This window comes from Mchenga conophoros, linkage group LG22 (genome assembly GCF_057382185.1).
Source record: "Mchenga conophoros isolate Kocher_MC1m ecotype Shallow Benthic linkage group LG22, M_conophoros_male_GT1.1, whole genome shotgun sequence".
Lineage (NCBI taxonomy): Eukaryota > Metazoa > Chordata > Actinopteri > Cichliformes > Cichlidae > Mchenga > Mchenga conophoros.
In genome coordinates this window covers 6,580,627-6,599,272 of record NC_140546.1, presented here as the reverse complement: position 1 = coordinate 6,599,272, position 18,646 = coordinate 6,580,627, and the positions used below count along the sequence as shown (strand labels likewise).

General features: G+C 38.6%; 1 protein-coding gene across 2 annotated transcripts; it reads left to right on the top strand.

Annotated features, from left to right (window-relative positions):
* Positions 1-137: 137 nt before the first annotated feature.
* On the top strand, positions 138-18,323 carry LOC146548660 (major histocompatibility complex class I-related protein 1-like). Of its 2 annotated transcripts, none has more exons than XM_085263047.1 (6): positions 138-503; positions 1,915-2,178; positions 7,145-7,423; positions 13,451-13,777; positions 15,231-15,335; positions 17,365-18,323. In XM_085263047.1, the coding sequence occupies exons 1-6, from the start codon at positions 446-448 to the stop codon at positions 17,523-17,525; spliced, it is 1,194 nt and encodes a 397-aa protein (XP_085119173.1). In that variant the 5' UTR covers positions 138-445; the 3' UTR covers positions 17,526-18,323. The 2 variants fall into 2 exon arrangements, with proteins under 2 accessions (XP_085119173.1, XP_085119172.1); XM_085263046.1 differs by having other exon boundaries at positions 15,228-15,335.
* The last annotated feature ends 323 nt before the right edge of the window (positions 18,324-18,646 follow it).

The window sequence follows — 18,646 nt, the reverse complement described above, 5'->3', positions numbered from 1 at the left end:
AGTTATGATTTTGACAAACGAATGAATAATATTCACTGTGTTGTGTTTATGTGCAAGTATACCATCAACACTGATACAAATACAAGAAAACAGCCTATGAATAGCTGTCCACTGTAGTGACCACTATGCGTGAAAGGGTTAAAATTGTGCTGATCAACGAGAGTGAAATGGACTGCTACGATTGGTCAGAATTAAGCACGTGAGAATGTTATAAACGTTACCGTTTTGTTTTGTTTTTTTGTTTTTTTTTTTAAAAAAAGGAAAACATCTGTCTTTTTTAACACTGGACGCTAGTCTTGATTTCGAGGACTTTTACTGTGAAAGAAAGGAACAGGAAGACGCTGTTTTTACACGTACGGTACATAAAACCTAACGGGTTTCTAGAATGGAACCGCTCAGCGAAAATTAACAGCAAAATTATTCTAGCAGTAATTACAGGATCACGATGAAGACAATATGTTTTTATTCATGTTGCTTCTTTTTTTATTCCACGTCATCTGCAGGTAAAAAGAAAATATTTTGAACTCATCTGACCCAGAGCAGGGCGTCAACTTTCGCTTTACTTTAAAGCTCTTTTTAGCCTGATTTTCACGAAAATAACTGCTGATAAAAACCTCACCAAAACGAATACCTTTTTTATTACTCACTGTGTGATAACGGAAACTACAGCTGTGTTTGATTATCGTCGACGGTAGCAAAGTCTTTACTGTATAACGTGGTATATTTCGTGCCATAACATATTTGCCCCGTTGAACAAGTGTTTAGAAGGTTTTTGGATCAATACGCACATTACACACATTTTTATAGATGTTGGTTTAATAATTTAATGTCGATGTTACAAACGCATGCAAAACAGATGCAAACCAGATGACCAGATTTGGTCAAACATCTTCGTCAGAGTAAAAAGAATGGGGTTAATTTTGTCGTTGTTTTGCTTTTCTCTTGTCACATAGACTAATTTCCTTTGACTCCAGCGCCAATAATGCTAACTGAATCAGTATTTATATCCTGGGTAAAGTATTTATATCCTGGGTAATGTAAGATATATATTAGATTCCAAGACAATGAGAATATAATATTTTTCATTGTTTCTACCCTATCTGAGTTATTGTGTTGAAGTATGGGGGAGTACATATGTGACTAATATGAAACCATTATATTTATTACAGAAGAGAGCGCTTAATTATGCATAATGTTAAATATAGAGAACACACTAATAGTTTGTTTATAAAATCGAAATTATTAAAACTAGAAGATATAGTGAAATTACAGAAATGAATTATTATGTTTAGGGCAAAAAATAAAACACTACCTCTTAAGTTACAAAGTTTATTTGTATTGTGTTCAGAAAATGGGGATGGCAGAAGGAAATTTTATTTTAAGCATCGGTTTGCTCGAACCACACAAAGGCAAATGTGTCCAACAGTCATAGGCATAAGAAACTGGAATTCTCTCAATGATCATCTTAAGTGTTGTACAAATGTTTCTCAATTTAAAATCTGCTATAAGAATAAAATGATAAACCAGTATAAAGAAATAACAGAATTTAATTGTAGAATAAATTATCCTTTCAGCTTGATATTTGGTGGTATTGCTCATTGTTGAGTATATTGTTCTGTTTAGTTTGTTTTGTTATGTGCAGAATATTGTCAGAGTGTAATTTCGGTTACTTGTATTGTCACAGATAGGGGGGAGGTGTCAATAAGAATTTATTCTTCTTCCTTCCCCTTTTCATGCATGGAAACAGTGTTACTTTAATTGAAAGGAAGGTTGTGTATGGGAAATGAATTACTGGTGTACCTTGTGTGAAACAAACAAACAAAAAAATCATACTGAACCAATCATGTTTCTGACATTTTCTCTGAATGTTTTATTTACTTTTATTTAACACTACAAAAATTGTTTATTCCACAGTGAAACACTCACTGCAGTATCTGGTCACTGCATCCTCTGGAGTCCCAAACATCCCAGAGTATATGGGTGCTTTGATGCTTGATGACATTCAGCTGGGTTCCTGTGACAGCTTCAACAAGACAGTAGAACCAAGACAGGACTGGGTGAAGAAGATGCTTGAAAACGAAACTGAGCTGTTGGAGATATTGACTCAGCAGTGCTTTCAGGATCGGAAAAACTTTGGAAAGCGTATTTCTAGTCTGAAGGAGCAGTTCCAGAGTGAAGGTGCAGTAATATATATTTTTAGAACAATTATGTCAATTGATAAGCAAAAAGAAAACAATTGATATAAAATTATTTTGTTAATTATCAGTTAAAGATTTTTGAAGTCTTATTTTTGTTTTCACCAACTGAATCATAAACCTTGTTAGTGTGAGCGTTCTTTAAAAAGGATGATGAAGCAATAGTTCAAGTTTTGCATAAAAAATAATTAGACAGTGACAGTGATATAGATTTTTCCTTTAAAAGCTTATATATATATATATATATATATATATATATATATATATATATATATATATATATATATATATATATATATATATATATATATATATATATATATATATATATATATATCATACATCCATTGGACGTAAAACTTACATCTTATTGCACCAGCATGCATCTGCTCTTATATAACTATCATTAGCTTACAGCTTTAAGTGTTTAAGTTATGTGCTGACTAAAAATGAAGACAAAATGATAGTTTATTAAATATACCTGTAATAAAATTAGCAGATTGTCTCGATGGAATTTAGTAAACACAGCCATCTGCTCCTTGCTATCTAAAATATAATAAACAGGACACTGGAGTCAATTCTTGACCATCTCACACTTCTGTTTAATCAGTTTGACTAACCCTCTGTTTGACATTTATTCATTTGTGTGAAAACTATAACTTTAATCTCAGCCAAACCGATTTACTCGGAAACAAATAAAACACTGAAAAAAGCCAAACAATAACGTTTTTAAGTTATCTAAGTGACTTATATATTGTTTAACCTGAGTAGCCAAAACCATGGAGGTCTGAAAACGATGCGCAGACTATTAAATTAGTCCAGGGGCGTTTTTAGCCCATTTTTGGAAGTGCTGAAGCACCCCCAAAGTGAATCAAAGCACCCCCAAAGATTTCTTACTTTTTTTTGGCAATATTTGCTGTTTGTGTCACACACTACTAAAAATATAAAAACCATACAGTACTTGGTTGAGACATAATGTTTTAACAACAAAAGTATAGATATCCCCCCCCAAAAGAAAAGAAAAAAAAAAAGGTTTGTTCCAGCTCACCTCTCCCCTGCTCTGGTTCTAGCGCCCTTTCTGCCAGTAGCTGAGACGCAGTGGAGCAGAGGTGTAAGTGTCTGGCTTAAAACAGGACATTTTAGCTGCATTTAACCTTCAGTTACTCTTTATATAGTTTGGTAGGAGTCAGACCATGTTTCTTTTTTAGCTGAAAAACATTACACCAGGTAACCTGCAGTGTTGACAATGTGTTTTCCAACGATGTTTGCTTCCCTACAATCTGTCCTACTCTGTAGTAAAATCAGCGACATTTGACCGTCCTGTTGCTCCCATTGAAATTTATACAGTCTATTTATAATCTAAAATTTAAAATTGTCCGTAGCCTGCTGTTGTTACCACTGTCCTGTTTGAAAGCTGCTTATTTTGTCATATGTGCATGTGCCAAGGTACTAACTAGATAACTGACTGGATGCCTATTAACCTTATAACTCCTGTTGTGTGTGTGTGTGTGTGTGTGTGTGTGTGTGTGTGTGTGTGTGTGTGTGTGTGTGTGTGTGTGTGTGCACAGAGAGACAGCCAGGTTCATAATGGATACAAGGAAGTTTTTTCAAAAAAAGGAGCCACGTTAAGGTAAAAGTTTAAGATCAAATGATCCGTCAAGGAATAGGATAATGTTGGATCAGTGTTTCAATATTTATATCTTTTATTAGATGTACATGTGGTTTGGTTATTTGCCTTTTGGTTGAAAGTACACTGCGAGACGACTTTTTATTAGAGATCTTAATAGTATTTTTTTTCATGTTAATGTAATTTTTTTTTCATCTAATTGAATACAATATATTTGTGTATGATTGTCAGGTTACGATATGTATTTTTTTTATTCCAATCCATTCTTCCTTTCATCATTTAAATAACCTTTATCAGATTTGATGGTTTTGTTACAGACTTTAAAAAAAGTGTTTTGCTTTTCTTTCATAAATGTGGGAATTAAATTGTGTTAAAATGTACAAAACAGTGATGCCATGTTTTATGACGAGGACCCAGGCACAGAGAGACTTGATGCATTTAAGAATCTTATGATTTAATAAAGAAATTTGCGGACTTGAACAACGATGGTAAAATTATGATGACTGATAATGGAGATGAAGACAACAGACAAAGAGGACAGGGAGGAACAGGGGTTTAAATGCACCAAGGAGACAGTCAGAGAGAACTCTGGACAACTGGAGACATTTAAGAATGCAGGGACTGACAGAGACAAGGAAGAAGTCTCATCATAAAGTTTACCTTGCCTGGCTGGGCAGCTCTCTGGGTGCTCAGCACCCCCAAAGCTCTGATCCTAGAATCACCCCTGAATTAGTTGTTGACGATTTTGATAGTCGACGTAATTGTGGCTGCCTTACTCTGGACAACTGTTTTTGTCATGTAATTGGATTGCACTTTGTCAGGCCTCTACCCTAAGACTTGACCAATTTGAGTGTCCCACCTGAAGGCTAGGCTTCTGCTGGTCTAGCCTTTATGGTCACTAAGGCACGTAAACCCCCTGACCGCGTTAAGGGGACAATCCCTCGGGAAAACAGAAAAGCAAAAAAACAAAAAAAACAACAAATTAAATGAAACATTGCTCATCAGATTCTAACAATTAAAACAGAACATTTACCTTAATTGGATGGCCTAATTCAAGTAAATTTGCAAAATGAAGTAAGAATAAAATAAGACCTCTCAATATAGCCAATACTTACAAAATGGGTTGGTATAGTAAAAAAAACAACAACATAAACACCTGTTTATTGTGGTTTCATGGAAAATCAAATTAACAGAGGGACGGTAAACGCACCTCAGTGCCTGCCGTAGCTAAATGGGAGAAAGTACGTTCTTCGCAGCTGGATGGTAATAAATTGGATTTAACTTAACCACAATACTTTGACATGAGTTCTTTATAAACTTGAGTCTAACATGAAGGCAGTGGCAAGATGCGTCGCATGGATGTTTAGCTGGGGAGAGTGGCAGTTCTCTGCTGAGTGCTGTGTGAGCCTGCGCAAAAACAGAGCACGGAGGCATAGAGCGAATGAGACGTGAAACCTATCATCTCATTTGTGCCTTTTCCAGTGGATTTTTCAGCTACTATAATAAATCTTGTTCATATTCAGTTTGTGGGTAATCTATTATTTGCTTTCTCAACTTTTAAAAGTTTGATTTAAAGGGGCAGGACATTTGTTTAAGGGGTCATTGCCCCCTCTTGCCCCAGCGTATAGCCGATGTTGTGCCAAAAAGTGATTGTCTGCCAAAAACTGATTTCCAATGTTTCTGTGTATTTTTTATGTGTAATATCTTTACGTATGTTGATAAATAGACTTCGGTGAACATGGTTTACAAAGAAGTTATATATAGAATAAAAAATTATCTGTTTTTCAAGTAACTTTACAACTCTGTGTTATTGTACTTACATTTTAACCAATCCGGTCCTTTACCGCCACTTAAAATATTTTTACAGCACTATTGTAATATTTGCTGCCATTTCTGCTGTCCTCTTGGCCAGCTTACTCTTACAAAAGACATTTTTAATGTTAATGAGATTTTTTTTAACTGCATAAATAAAGGTTGTACAAAAGTCACTGCCAAAAACTGAATGCGCCTTCTACCTTGTTACACGAATGTTGTTTGTGGCTCAAGATGACTTTATGTCATCCATAAGGGATGCATTTGACATATGTTTCACATATTATAGCCCAACGAGTTACTTATAGCAGTTTAAATACAAGCAATCAGTTTTTGGCAAATACCGGAAATCAGTTTTTGGCAGACAATCACTTTTTGGCACAACACCGGCCCGGTGTTGCTGCTTTACCAGGTGTAACAATTAAGTTTAGCATCCAGGCATCCATGAAAATAGAATTTATTAAATTTAACAGAGTTCAAAGTTAGCAGGAAGTTTGCTCACTAGTTTCCACCTAAACATGATATTGCATGTTCTGACTGAGAGATTGGTGAAAAAATTAAAACATACAGCTCTGCTATCACTTCCAACATAAATGAAGACAGAAATCTAAACAGCAGTGACTTTTGTAGGGTTACTGAAGTTGCACTAGCTGGTATATAATGATGTGCTACGTGAGATAATCCATCCTCAATATGAGGTTAGTCATTACTATACTGAAACAACATGGGAATAGAGCAGCTGCGAGAGAATTCAACGTGAATAAATCGATGGTACGGAAGTAGAGGAAGCAAGAATGAGTTGAGTAAAGTTTGACTTATCTGACTGTTTTGTTTCGCTTAATTCGCCCTCAGTTTCTGTCAGTTGTCAGTTTCGATCTCTTTTTTTTCTTTTAATCTTGACACACCAAGCCTACTTTTACATGTTGCAGAATTCCATCACCTTCATATTCATATTTGATTACTTATTCTTTTTACCTCCGTTGTGGCTTTGTGTATATTTAGTTTAATATTTGTATCTCATGATTCATTCTTGTTATAGTTAGTATTTACTTTGTTGCGTGGTTTCTTTAGTTTATTAGAAGTTTAGGACTCTTTTCTGTGGTTTCTTGTGAATTTATTATATTAATTTCAGTTTCTGTTCTGGTTAGTGATGTACACATTGCTTCTGCTTAGTTCACCTTTGTGTCCCAGCGTTGTCTGCATTTCTCCTTCCTTGTTCCCCTCTCTAGTTCTTCAGTCATCTATGTCGATTTAACCCTCGTTTCCTAATCTTGTTTTATTTTGGTAACTGTTATTCTTAGTTTCTTGTGTTACATTTACTTCCTCTGCCCAAATATTTATACTTTCCAACCATGCATCCCACGTGTGCTCTCCTCTCACTATCCCATGAGTGCGTTTGGGTCCACATCCTACCTGCCATGCATCATATCCATGACGCAGTGCACCCGTGACAATGTGCAATATTAAAATAATATATTGCTATCTCTCTTTTCTTTGTTTCTCTCTTCAGGTTTTCACATTTTACAGAACAGAGACGTCTGTGAATGGGATGAAAAAACTGGAGAGGTGACTGGATTTTCAAAGTACGGTTATAACGGAGAAGACTTTGTTGAGTATGATCTGAAGAGACTGACATGGATCGCACTGAAACCAGAAGCTGCTATTACTAAACAAAGATGGGATGCTGACAGTGGTAGAACAAAATACGAGGAAAACTTCTTCACTAACATTTATCCAGAGTGGATGAAGAAGTTTTTGTCCTATGGGAACAGCTCCCTGCAGAGAACAGGTAGAGTCACACAACCTGATGTGGTTTCATGGACGCAGTAGTGTTTATTTTGTGTTGCATGGTCTTCCAAGAAATACAGTTGTATGACAAAACATTTTGGGATTAATTTTGTATTTCATCATTTTGTTTACAAAAAACAATACAAGAACACATTATACATTTTCAAAAATTAAGAAAACCATGTGCAAAGGTAGTTGTAGATAATATAACATCTTAAAAGATTGTAATGAAATCAGTTTCACATTTTTTGTAGCTCATTCCATTTAAAGGCAGCAAAATATTTTAGTTTAGCGTAAACAAGAGGTACACCTAATGTTAAAATATATTGTGATGTGTTTTCAAATCCCAGTTATCTCTGTACAGAACTCTGGATCGGCTCTCGTTCAAGGGTTCAGAGTCTCTCGTCCTAGGAGTATTACCACTATAGGTACCACAATAGAAACTTATTTAAACAGATGGTGTTGGGAATTCACCCAGCAACTAACTACCTCAATCTCAATTTCCACCCTGCTGCCCCCTAGGTGACGCACCCTACTAGCAACCCTGAATAGGTATTATCAACAGCCAATCTAGGTACTAGTGGTAGAGATGAAGATGGAGGCTTGAATGGAGCCTGAGTGATGAGGGAGAGACAGAGATGGGGAGGAGGTGGATTGCACTAAGCCAGGGGTCGGCAACCTGCGGCTCTTTAGTCCTTATAGTGCAGCTACGCGTGGTTTGGGAAATTAAATTAGAAGTATTTAGCTGAAGTGTATTTTATTTATGTTAGTTCTTTTTTAACTTGCAGTTCTAAATTGGAAGATTATTGTGATATTGAAATATAAAAATAAAATTATATTCTATTATTTCTTCATCGCTCAAAATAAGTGTCACACTCGCAGAAGCCGGTGTACCCGCCGAAACGCCGTGCATTTATCGAGACTTTCAACCCCAGGTAGACCAATTATGGATCTTCGGATCCACATTATGTCAGCAGCTCCACCGTGAACTATGTTAAAAACAAACACCGCTCACGCCTCACAGATGACAGCTTACAGTCCTGCGTAAAGATAAAAGTGACTTAATACAGCCCCGATTTGCAGACGCTGTGCGCAGAGGTTCGGGAGCAGAAGTCCCATTGTAAGCATACCATGGCAGACCGACGATATTTGTATGAACACGCTTTTCAACATCTCTTTATTGACCACACATGGTTGCTGTGAGCTGACACAACAGCAGAGAGAGCACAGACGTTAAGGCGGCGAGGCGTGATTGCGGGTGCCGCTCAGGTGTGTCCGACTCCCCTGCAGGTGCGCTGCACACCACGCCCCGCCACACGCATTAACCTGATAAAATACATATTTAGGCAGAATTTTGCAAATATCTATTTTTCATCTTTTAGCAGCATAGAGCTTTTTTTCCAATTACTTTTTAAAAGTCAGGTCAAGGCTCCAAAATCCCAAAGGCGGTATAAGGGTGACGGCTCACAACAGTTTTTGTTTGCTACATGGATCATTTTAGTTCAGCTGGGTGTCTTTCCTTTTGTTATATTTCTTTAAGAGTTCAAAATGTGTTAATTACATAAATAAAATGTAATTTTCTCTGTAGCACTTCATGGATTTCATAAACAACACACCTTAGTTGTTCACACAAAGCATAAAGGTAAAAAAAAAACAGTATATACAGTGTTATCTTCATTTTAGATGTCAAAAAGTATTTGCGGCTCCCAGTGTTTTCTTTTGCGTGGAAACTGGGTCCAAATGGCTCTTTGGGTCTTAAAGGTTGCTGACCCCTGCACTAAGCTGTCTGTACGGGAGACTGAAAGATGCGCAGTGAGATTTAAAGTATGAGGAGTGAGGACTGATTGGCCTGACAAAGGCCTGGAGAAAGATCATTGGTTTAAACCCACCATGTTACAATTAGCTTCACAGCGCGGGAAAGTGGAAGTTATGTAATGATTAGATTTGTCACTAACACATAGGAAGCAAATAGATGAGTACCTACCTTATTGAATTTCCGCATAAGCTTCATTACATTACTTCATTACTGAGCCTAAGAAGCTTCTGATAGTTTGAGTCCATTTGAGTTAACCCACGTTCATCCATTCAGACAATAATATGCAAAAAATATGGGAATGCACAATCATCATACTGCTTGGGAAGAAGACAGATTCTGAGTCTCAGAGAGGAAAGATTTTTGGTCGAAAAGTGTAAATCAACAGCAAAAGACCCTGTGGAGATGAAGGCTGAAGACAGTGTCAAAACAATTCCTGTACCACCATGAGCTGAAAGGTTACTCTTGGAGGAGAAAGGCATTACTTCACAACCACTATAAAAAAGCCAGAATACAGTTTGCAAATGCACAGGGAGACATGTCCTGTGGTCTGACAAAACCATTGGCCAATGATAAACTGTATATTTGGAGGAAAAAGGGGGAAGCTTTGAAGCCTCAGAACACCACGCCAACTGTGAAGTATAGGGGTGGTAGCATCATGTTGTGGAGCTGTTTTGCTGCAAAAGGAACTCATGCACTTCACAAAGTAGATGGCATCCTGAGAAAAGAAAATTATTTGGACATATTGAAGCAACATCTAAAGACATCAGCCAGGAAGATGAAGCTTGGGCGCAAATGAGTCTTCCAAAACTAAATAAACTGACCCGCAAGGCCAGTAATGTTGTGGGGATGGAGCTGGACTCCCTTAGGATGGTGTCTGAGAGGCAGATGTTGTCTAAGATGAGGAGAATGCTGGATATTACCTCCGACCCACTCTATGGCATGCTGTCTAGTCACAGGAGCACGTTCAGTGAGAGACTGAGACTACTACAAAGCACCACTGAACGACACAGGAAATCATTCCTGCCCATGGCCATCTCCCTGTACAAGTCCTCCATCTAAAACACTGTAAGCACTGCAGTACAGTGTATTGCAGTGCAATACACACTCTACAATAAAATAGCAAATGACAAAGTTCACTGGTTAGAGTCAAATGTCAATGTTCTGCCTCTGTAATATTCTTTGTCAATATTCCTGATATTTACAACAACCTCTGTAATATTCTTGATTTTTCTAATTGAGCAGTTTGTATATATTAGTGCCATTTCTCAAATGTGTAAACTCTGTAACATATTGTATTATTTAATAGTTTAGTCCAGGGGTGGGCAAACTTTTTGGCTCAGGGGCCACGCTGAAGTTTAAAATTTACAAAACGGGCCAGGCCAGCACCAGATGCATACATATCAAACAAAAACATTAAGAAAGCATTATAGCGGCGGCAGTGATGACGACGGGGGAGCCGCGCGAGGGGCTGCTCCAGCCGGGAGCGGCGGCGGTGAAGGAGGAGCTGAGCGAGGAGACAGAGGTCCCCGTGCCAGGGGAGTCTGCCAGGGGAGCTGCATGGCATTTGCATTTGCTATCATGCCCCGCCAACTTAAATATGGTACTGGGTCCTGCATTGTGGTTGTTGTTGGTTGTGTTGTTATGTTGAGTTGGGAGCAGGAGAGCTGCAGCTCTGTGTGTCCGAATAAAGAGATGCTTCAAAGCATGACTGTTTGCCGTGGTCATTCACAAAGTACTTAATTAGAGTAATGCCACACTGCGTACCCCGCGAGACACACCAATCTTCGGCTGGCCGGAATAAAATGCCCAACGGGCCGGAGGTGGCCCGCGGGCTGTAGTTTGCCCACCCCTGGTTTAGTCTGTTACCGTTACTGTCTTGGAGCACCTGTAACCCACATAATTTCCTTAGGGATTGATTGAAGTAATCTGATTCTGAAAAGGACAGTGACCCCAAGCATACCTCCAAATTAGCTACAAAGTGGCTTAAGGACAACAAAAGTCATGGTACTTGAGTGGCCATCACAAAGCCCTGATCTCAGTGCCATAGAAAATTTGTGAGCGGCACTGAAAAGACAAATGCGACCAAGGAGGCCTACAAACCTGACCCAGTTACACCAGTTCTGTCAAGAGAAGTGGGCCAAGATGCCAGCAAACTATTATATAAAACCTTTGGAAGGACATTTGGCCCAAGTGAAACAGTTTCAGGACAATTCTACAAAATACTAAGGATGTGTGTATACTTCTGACTTTGATGAAAATAATAAAAAAATACCTAACAATTTTCTCTCTATTTATTCTGACATTTCACAAAAAACATGTTAATATTTATTGATCTAAAACCAAAAAGTTTACTGTATGTGTTTTTTTCAGAAGGATGTAAATGTCTGGTTTCAACTGTACATGTAATTGTACCTTGAGCTTTCCTGCTGCTCCGCTCCTCCCCTCTTACCAAGTTATGCCAGAGGACACAGAGCAGACACATTTGCTCACTAGTGCTGTCTAAAACCTGGTCAGCTTGAAGTTTTAGGAGGGAAAACAGAACAAACCACAGCAGAGAGCAAGTGATCAACACTTGCTTCCAGACGTTCTTGTTGCCAATTTTTAAAATATTTTTCACCGTACCATGTTATTGAATACAACAACAACTACTTCTGAACGTTAACTGTTTATCACCTCTTCAGACATTTTCACTTCAGACCACAGGAGAAACACACCTTTTCATCATTTCCAAGATTTATTGATGATTTCTTACATTAATTAGTTAAAATTCTTTTGAAAAAGAGTTTCCATATTGCAGTTTATTTAGGATTACATTTAGCTTAAAGAGTGCAGTGTTACATCTTAGTATAACTGCAAGAAACCTGGTAACTCTTTGACTTGAATAGCTTGTTCTGTTTTAAATTACAAATTCAATTTTGTTTTGATTTTCAGATGTTTGCTTTAGTTATAGTCACAATTATCTATGGAGCTTGGAAAGAAAGCGACTGGACTTCTTTAAGCTTCTTGAAGACGTTTCACCTCTCATCTAAAGAGCTCCTTTAGTTCTAAAACGAAATGGTATTAGTATTTAAATGCTAGTGGGGGTTGACCCCTAACCCACATGATTAGTCATGTGACTCATCGCATGACCCAAGTTGTGAAAAAAGGTGTGGGTCATGTAAGGACAAGAAACGCATTATTGGCTAAAACAAGCATTCAATATTTATTATTTACTGTTACTGATGCTCATGTTGGTTGCTTTTGTAGTTTCCTTACTGTGTTGTTTTCTTTTTGCTTGTTTTTTTCAGAAGGTGTTGAAGCAGATTTTCAGTGTCTTAACAGTGTAAAATCACTAACCAAATTATCGACTTGTGTTGGAGTAGCCCAAGCCACCATTCACTTTTTTTGCTTTTATACATTAAACACCTTTCTTTAACCTATCATGTGACCTATTGAGGCCACATGATGCAAGATGTGAGTAGGGGTTGAGGCACCTGGGACTGGATCTCCAAACTACATTGTAGATAACGGACAGTTGGTGTTGTAAGCCACCCCCTTTTTTCATCTGAAACCTCTGGTAATAATGACCCATAACTTTTTTTTTCACACTTTGGCTCATGTGACGAGGCACATAATCAATAGTGGGTCAATGACCGTCTTAAGGGACAGGGTTTAGATACCTGGGACTCTCCAATATTTGCCCCACAGTCATGACAATTTGCATATTAATGATCATGAAACTGACCTCACGGTCCATTGTTATTCAGTGGTGCTAGTTTCAGTCATTATGCAAATGTAGTTTTTTTGGGGAATCCTACAGTCAGCTAAGAATGTGAAAGTCACTTGGATGAGTGACAAAATGTTTCTCCCACTGAAAAAACTACGTCCAGATGAACAGATAAACTTTTTGTGATTACTTTACCTCGATGATTGAGCGTGCATAGAGACATTTCCGCCATTTGGTTTCTCGGATGAGAGCTGAAACGTCTACAAGAAAGTTTCTTTCCAAGCTTCATAGACTATCATAACTTGGAAGCCTGAAAACCTACACAGAAAATCAGTCACAATTATTTTCCACTGATACTATAATGTTTTATATGTAACACATACACTGTACATATACTCCTATTGAATTTCTTTTTCTTTGTTTTTCTTTGTATCCTCATCTGGTTTATTTTCTAATTGCTATTTCTTCCTTCCCCCTGCCTGCATTGCCTCCATCTGTCTCTACAGTTCTTCCCTCAGTGTCTCTTCTCCAGAAGACTCCCTCCTCTCCGGTCAGCTGCTACGCTACAGGTTTCTATCCTAAAAGAGTCATGATGTTTTGGATGAAAGATGAAGAAGAGATCCATGAAGGTGTGGATCACAGAGAGATCCTCCCCAACGATGATGAGACCTTCCAGATGAATGTTGATCTGAATGTTTCATCAGTCAAACCTGAAGACTGGAGAAGATATGACTGTGTGTTTCAGCTCTCCAATAGTGAACAAGTCATCACCAAACTGGACAAAACAGTGATCAGAACAAACTGTGCAAAAACAATACTTTGCAATGATGGAGGTGAGAGAAACATTATGTTTGCTGATATTGTTAATGTAATGCTTGATTTGTTTATCCTACATTGGATCCCAGGAGGCATAGCTATTCATGTTGGGAATAACTCTTGTAGATCTTAATGGGGAAGAATTTCTTCTTTTTTCTTAAATTATTGTATATTACAATCATTTTCTCTCTCTTTCATTGTACATATAAGTTGTTACTGTTAATATTAGTAAGAAAAAAATCATAACCCCCTTAATGTGATATTAGAACTTCTACATTTGTCACCAAACTACATAAATCCATGACCAAAGGGGCAGAAACAACATATGTAATCGATCAATCAAGTAAGAGCAACTCATTTATTTCCCATGACTGCTAAAACTGTGTATTGTCTATAATGTGGTGCTTCAATGTCCATCCACCCACTTACTTCCCCTTATTTGGGGCCAAGTTGTGGGGGACAGCAGACTAAGAAGGTCTGGCAGAGAAGTCAGACCTCCCTCCCTCTCCCTAGCCGCCTGCTCCACCTTATATGGGGGAACACCAAGGAATTCCCAGGCTAGCCAAGAGATGTAATCTCTCCAGGGTGTCGTGCCCTAGGGCCTCCATCTGGTGAGACATGCCTGGAACAGTTGCCAAACTACTTCAGCTGGCTCCTTTTAATGTGGACGAGTAGCTGCTCTCCTCTGAGCCCCTCTTGAATGGCTGACCTCCTCACCCCATCTCTAAGGGAGGGGCCAGGCCCTAGTTTCTGTCGCTTGCATTTGTATCTCATTCTTTCAGTCACTACCCAGAGCTTGTAACTATAGGTGCTCAGTTCTCTCTTCACCATGATGGACTGGTACAGCATCCGCATTACTGCAGATGCCGCCCCAATCCATCTGTCAATTTCTCACTCCCCTCACCCGTCACTTGTGAACAGTACCCTGATAGATTTAAACTCATCCACTTGGGGGAGTGATCCCCAAGGCCTCCACCTCTGACTGCCACACATTGCAGCCAACACCTATTTCCCCTGGGAGTGGTAGGCTTACAGGAGGGCTTCTGACTGTTTCTTTGATTCAGAGTATGTGAGGTGTTACTGGTGTTAAAACTTGTAAGAATACCCTTTATAAAGTTTACACTTTATACCATGTAACTCTGATAGTGAACTTCTACATTTTAAAATTCAACACTGTCTCTAACGTGTGTCTAATAAAATCCTCAGTTTATTTATGGCTTTTCACTGAGGCATATGTTACTGAATGCAGTTAGAAGTGAAAACTAGAGCTCCCGCTAATGAGTTACATAGTTAGTAATATAATTTTAGTGCATTTGTCCTGCTTAATTGAAATATGTAGTGTAGATGAAACCTATAGGATGGATGTGTGATTTTATTATAATGTTTTAGGCAACTGTTGTTGTGATTTGGCGCTATGTAAATAAAACTGAACTGAATGTACTTTTTAAAATTTTGTTTTTTACTTAGTAGAGACGCCCGATGCCAGGATGACTGCTGTCATCACTGCAGTGGTTGCTGCAGTGGTTGTTCTTTCTGTGGCTGCTGTTGGATTTGTTGTTTACAAAAAGAAAAAAGGTAAGAGATTCAAATGAGCGCAGCTGGCATTCTGATACAGACTGTAAACCTGAACTCATCTGGCATTTTGAAATCCTTTTTTTATTTCAGAAAAACAGTGTACCTTGAAAGTAAACGTCTATATAGTGGTCCCTCTCTATAATGCGTTTCACCTTTTGTGGCCTCGCTGTTTCACTGATTTTCTTTGTGCAATTTTGCATACTTTCTTTTTTTTTGCGTCCTTATAAGGCTGCAGACCATTGTCAATCAATCTTGTGCTGTGTCTCCTGTACAGTACAGATTGTGTTCAACTTGTCAAATTTACATAATTCTTCGATCTCTACAGTGTGACTCTGAAGTGCTGTACTGTATGTATGTAAGTTTTCTCCCCAACAAACACAACAATGTCGCCAAACCTTTTTGCACCGTCAAAGGCACCTGCGGTAGCACTCAAAAAGAAAAGAAAAGGCAGAGGAAGATGCTAACCGTCGCACAAAAAGTTAGACTAATGGACATGCTAAAGGACGGTAGAAGTTACCGTATTTTTGGGACCATAAGGTGCACAGAATTATAAGGCGCATTAAGCGAAACAAAACTGTCAGATAAGTCAAACTTTACTCAACTGCATATAGAAGTCATTGAGTCCATGGACTCAAGTAGCTGCATCAATGCACTACGCAGACTTTTTGCTTTAAGAGGGCGTGTGAAGCAGCTGAGGTCAGACTGTGGTACAAACTTTGTTGGAGCATGTTCTGAATTAGGAATAAGACAAGATGATCAGAGTCAAGACAAGATCCTGAGATACCTCTACGAACACGGCTGTACATGAGAGTTCAACCCTCCACATGCCTCGCATATGGGAGGTGTGTAGGATTGGTGTAACCAGGAGGATACTGGACTCCATGTTGTCTCACGGTAAACACAGTTCCCTGACTCATGAAGTGCTCTGTACCTTGATGGCAGAGGTGTCTGCTATAATCAATGCAAGGCCATTAATCCCAGTCTCCTCCGATCCTTCTTCACCACTGCTGCTGACTCCTGCTATGATAGTAACGCAGAAACCTGGTGTACCACCTCCAGCTGGCGAGTTTGTTGGAAAAGAACTTTTGAAGTGCCAGTGGAGACGAATACAGGTACTTGCTGATGAATTCTGGACGCTCACCTTCCTGGCTCTTGAAAAGTAGTTTGGCTGGCTGTTTATCTATGTTCACACTCAGGGAGTTTAACACATAGAGAGAACAGTACATTATATATTTTTGAACATATAGCATAATGATAATACTAGTTATTGTAAACTTTACAAACCACCCAGCAGTATTCAAAGGAGCTTGCAAAGAAAAGCGTCTGGACTTCTTTAAGTTGCTTGAAAACGTTTCACCTCTCATCTGAGAAGCTTCTTCAGTTCTAAGGTCAAATGGTATAGTATAGTATAGTATAGTATAGTATAGCACGTATAGTGCATCTGCAGGTAAATGAACATCAAATCTCTAAGACAGACTGAAATCTGTATATTTATCACCCTTATGATAAAACCCATGTCAGCCATTGGTTTATGGACTTTGTATTTTGAAGCCTCAACATTTGCTTTATTGCTATTGCTACGTTGGTTTTTGTGAGCCTTTTGGGACCATATTAGAATCTGGAGTCGTGCACACTATTGTTTCATTTAGTGTGTATCCATAAGATTCGTACAGCAGATCCAAGTTGTGCCTTGAAAACAGGAAAGTCGTTTGCATAGAGGAGAACTTTAATAGCAGGCTTGTACAAAGTGAGGCTTTGTGCTCACATTTGCTGCAAACACTCGTTTTACCCTGTTTGATGCAGAATTCACTTGAAATCATGCAAGAACTGGACTTGTTTTTTATAATGTGTTCTTGTGAATTGATTGTGTATCGCGTATGTTTGATTTGACTTTCTGCAAGACAACAGTCGCCCGCTGGCCAAAAAGGTTTTCCAAATACCTCCACGTGATCTAGCCTTGATTTAGAAAAGAATAGCAAAAAAAATCTGCACCTCCTGCTTCAGATGCAATTTGTGTTTCTGTGTTCAGAGGCAGCGGTGAGAGGGGAGACCTCGGATCATCCAGCTGGAGAGCCTGACCAGGAGGAGTCGAACATTAACTCAGCTCTTCCAGGGCACCCTGCAGACTCGCTGCTGGCAAGAGCGAGGGATGACGTGAACGCCAGTGAGCCAGCGAGTCAGACCTTCTGAGGACGGTTTCACTTTTCTCTCTTCCGTATAATTGACTCTTTCCTCTGTCTCTCAGCTCCTTGTCTCAGAGTGGGAGGGATTTGAAGCACAAAGGGAAGATGTCATGGTCCTGGGTCGAGCGACCCAGTGTTTGAGTTTTATGTATCTTTTGTATTCATTTGTGCCCTAGCTTAGCACATCTAGTTTATTTTGAGATTGCTATTTAGTCCTTTGTTCCTTAGTTGTTATCTCCCCCTGTACTAAGTCTCCCTGGTTCATGCGTCATGTCTGCGTGGTTATGTTTAGTTCATGTCATGTCTAATCTCCATGTTTCCTGTTTTACTTTGAAAGTCTGTATTCAATGTCAGTGTATTCAGTTTCACTTCTCCTGTCCCGTCATTAGGTTCATGTGTGTCAGCTGTGCTCCCATGTGTGGCTACTACCCCTGATCATCCCTCATGTGTATTTAGTCTCTGTGTTTCATACAGTCTGTGTCGTGTCGTCTGTGTTCCCACCCTCCATGTCCTCACGGCCAGTCTGTACAATCATCGTCATGGTTTTCTGAGTCTCCTTTAGAGATGGCACGATACCACTTTTTTATGTCCGATACCGATATCATAAATTTGGCTATCTGCCGATACCGATATAGTGTTTTTTAATCAACAAAACTGTTTTTTAAATATTTTGCTGCATTTTGTATAAGTTCATACTCAAGTTTAAAACAACAACTACACTAAAACTATTCTGTTATACCTGTATGCAAAAAAAAATATTTCATAGTTCAGCAATACTGATCAATCTAATAAACTTAAACCTACACCATCCTCCCTATTCTGGTATTTTAAAGAGTACTTAGCATAAATGTTAAGCAACCTAACTAATAGGGTTCCAACTCCCAGCAAAAAAAATAAAAAAATAAAAAAATAGGGAACCACCCCTCACGCTCCACCTCATGATGCTTAATCGATGTAATCAACCTTAATTTGATGCAGTGTGAAAAAAAATGCACAGAAATCAATTATTTTTCAAGAAATATTAAATAGATTCAACATCTTTCTTCAACAAAATTGCAGACTGCACAGATGGTACCTTCCCAAAGGAAAAAGTACTATAGCTTACTAGGGTATATATATTAGACTTAA

Excerpts from the sequence above, each read along its gene's own strand:
- LOC146548660 (XM_085263046.1), top strand. The coding sequence starts at position 446 with ATGAAGACAATATGTTTTTATTCATGTTGCTTCTTTTTTTATTCCACG. Across the intron at positions 504-1,914 it reads TTATTCCACGTCATCTGCAG|TGAAACACTCACTGCAGTAT; the intron begins GTAAAAAGAAAA and ends TTTATTCCACAG. Across the intron at positions 15,336-17,364 it reads TGTTTACAAAAAGAAAAAAG|AGGCAGCGGTGAGAGGGGAG; the intron begins GTAAGAGATTCA and ends TTCTGTGTTCAG.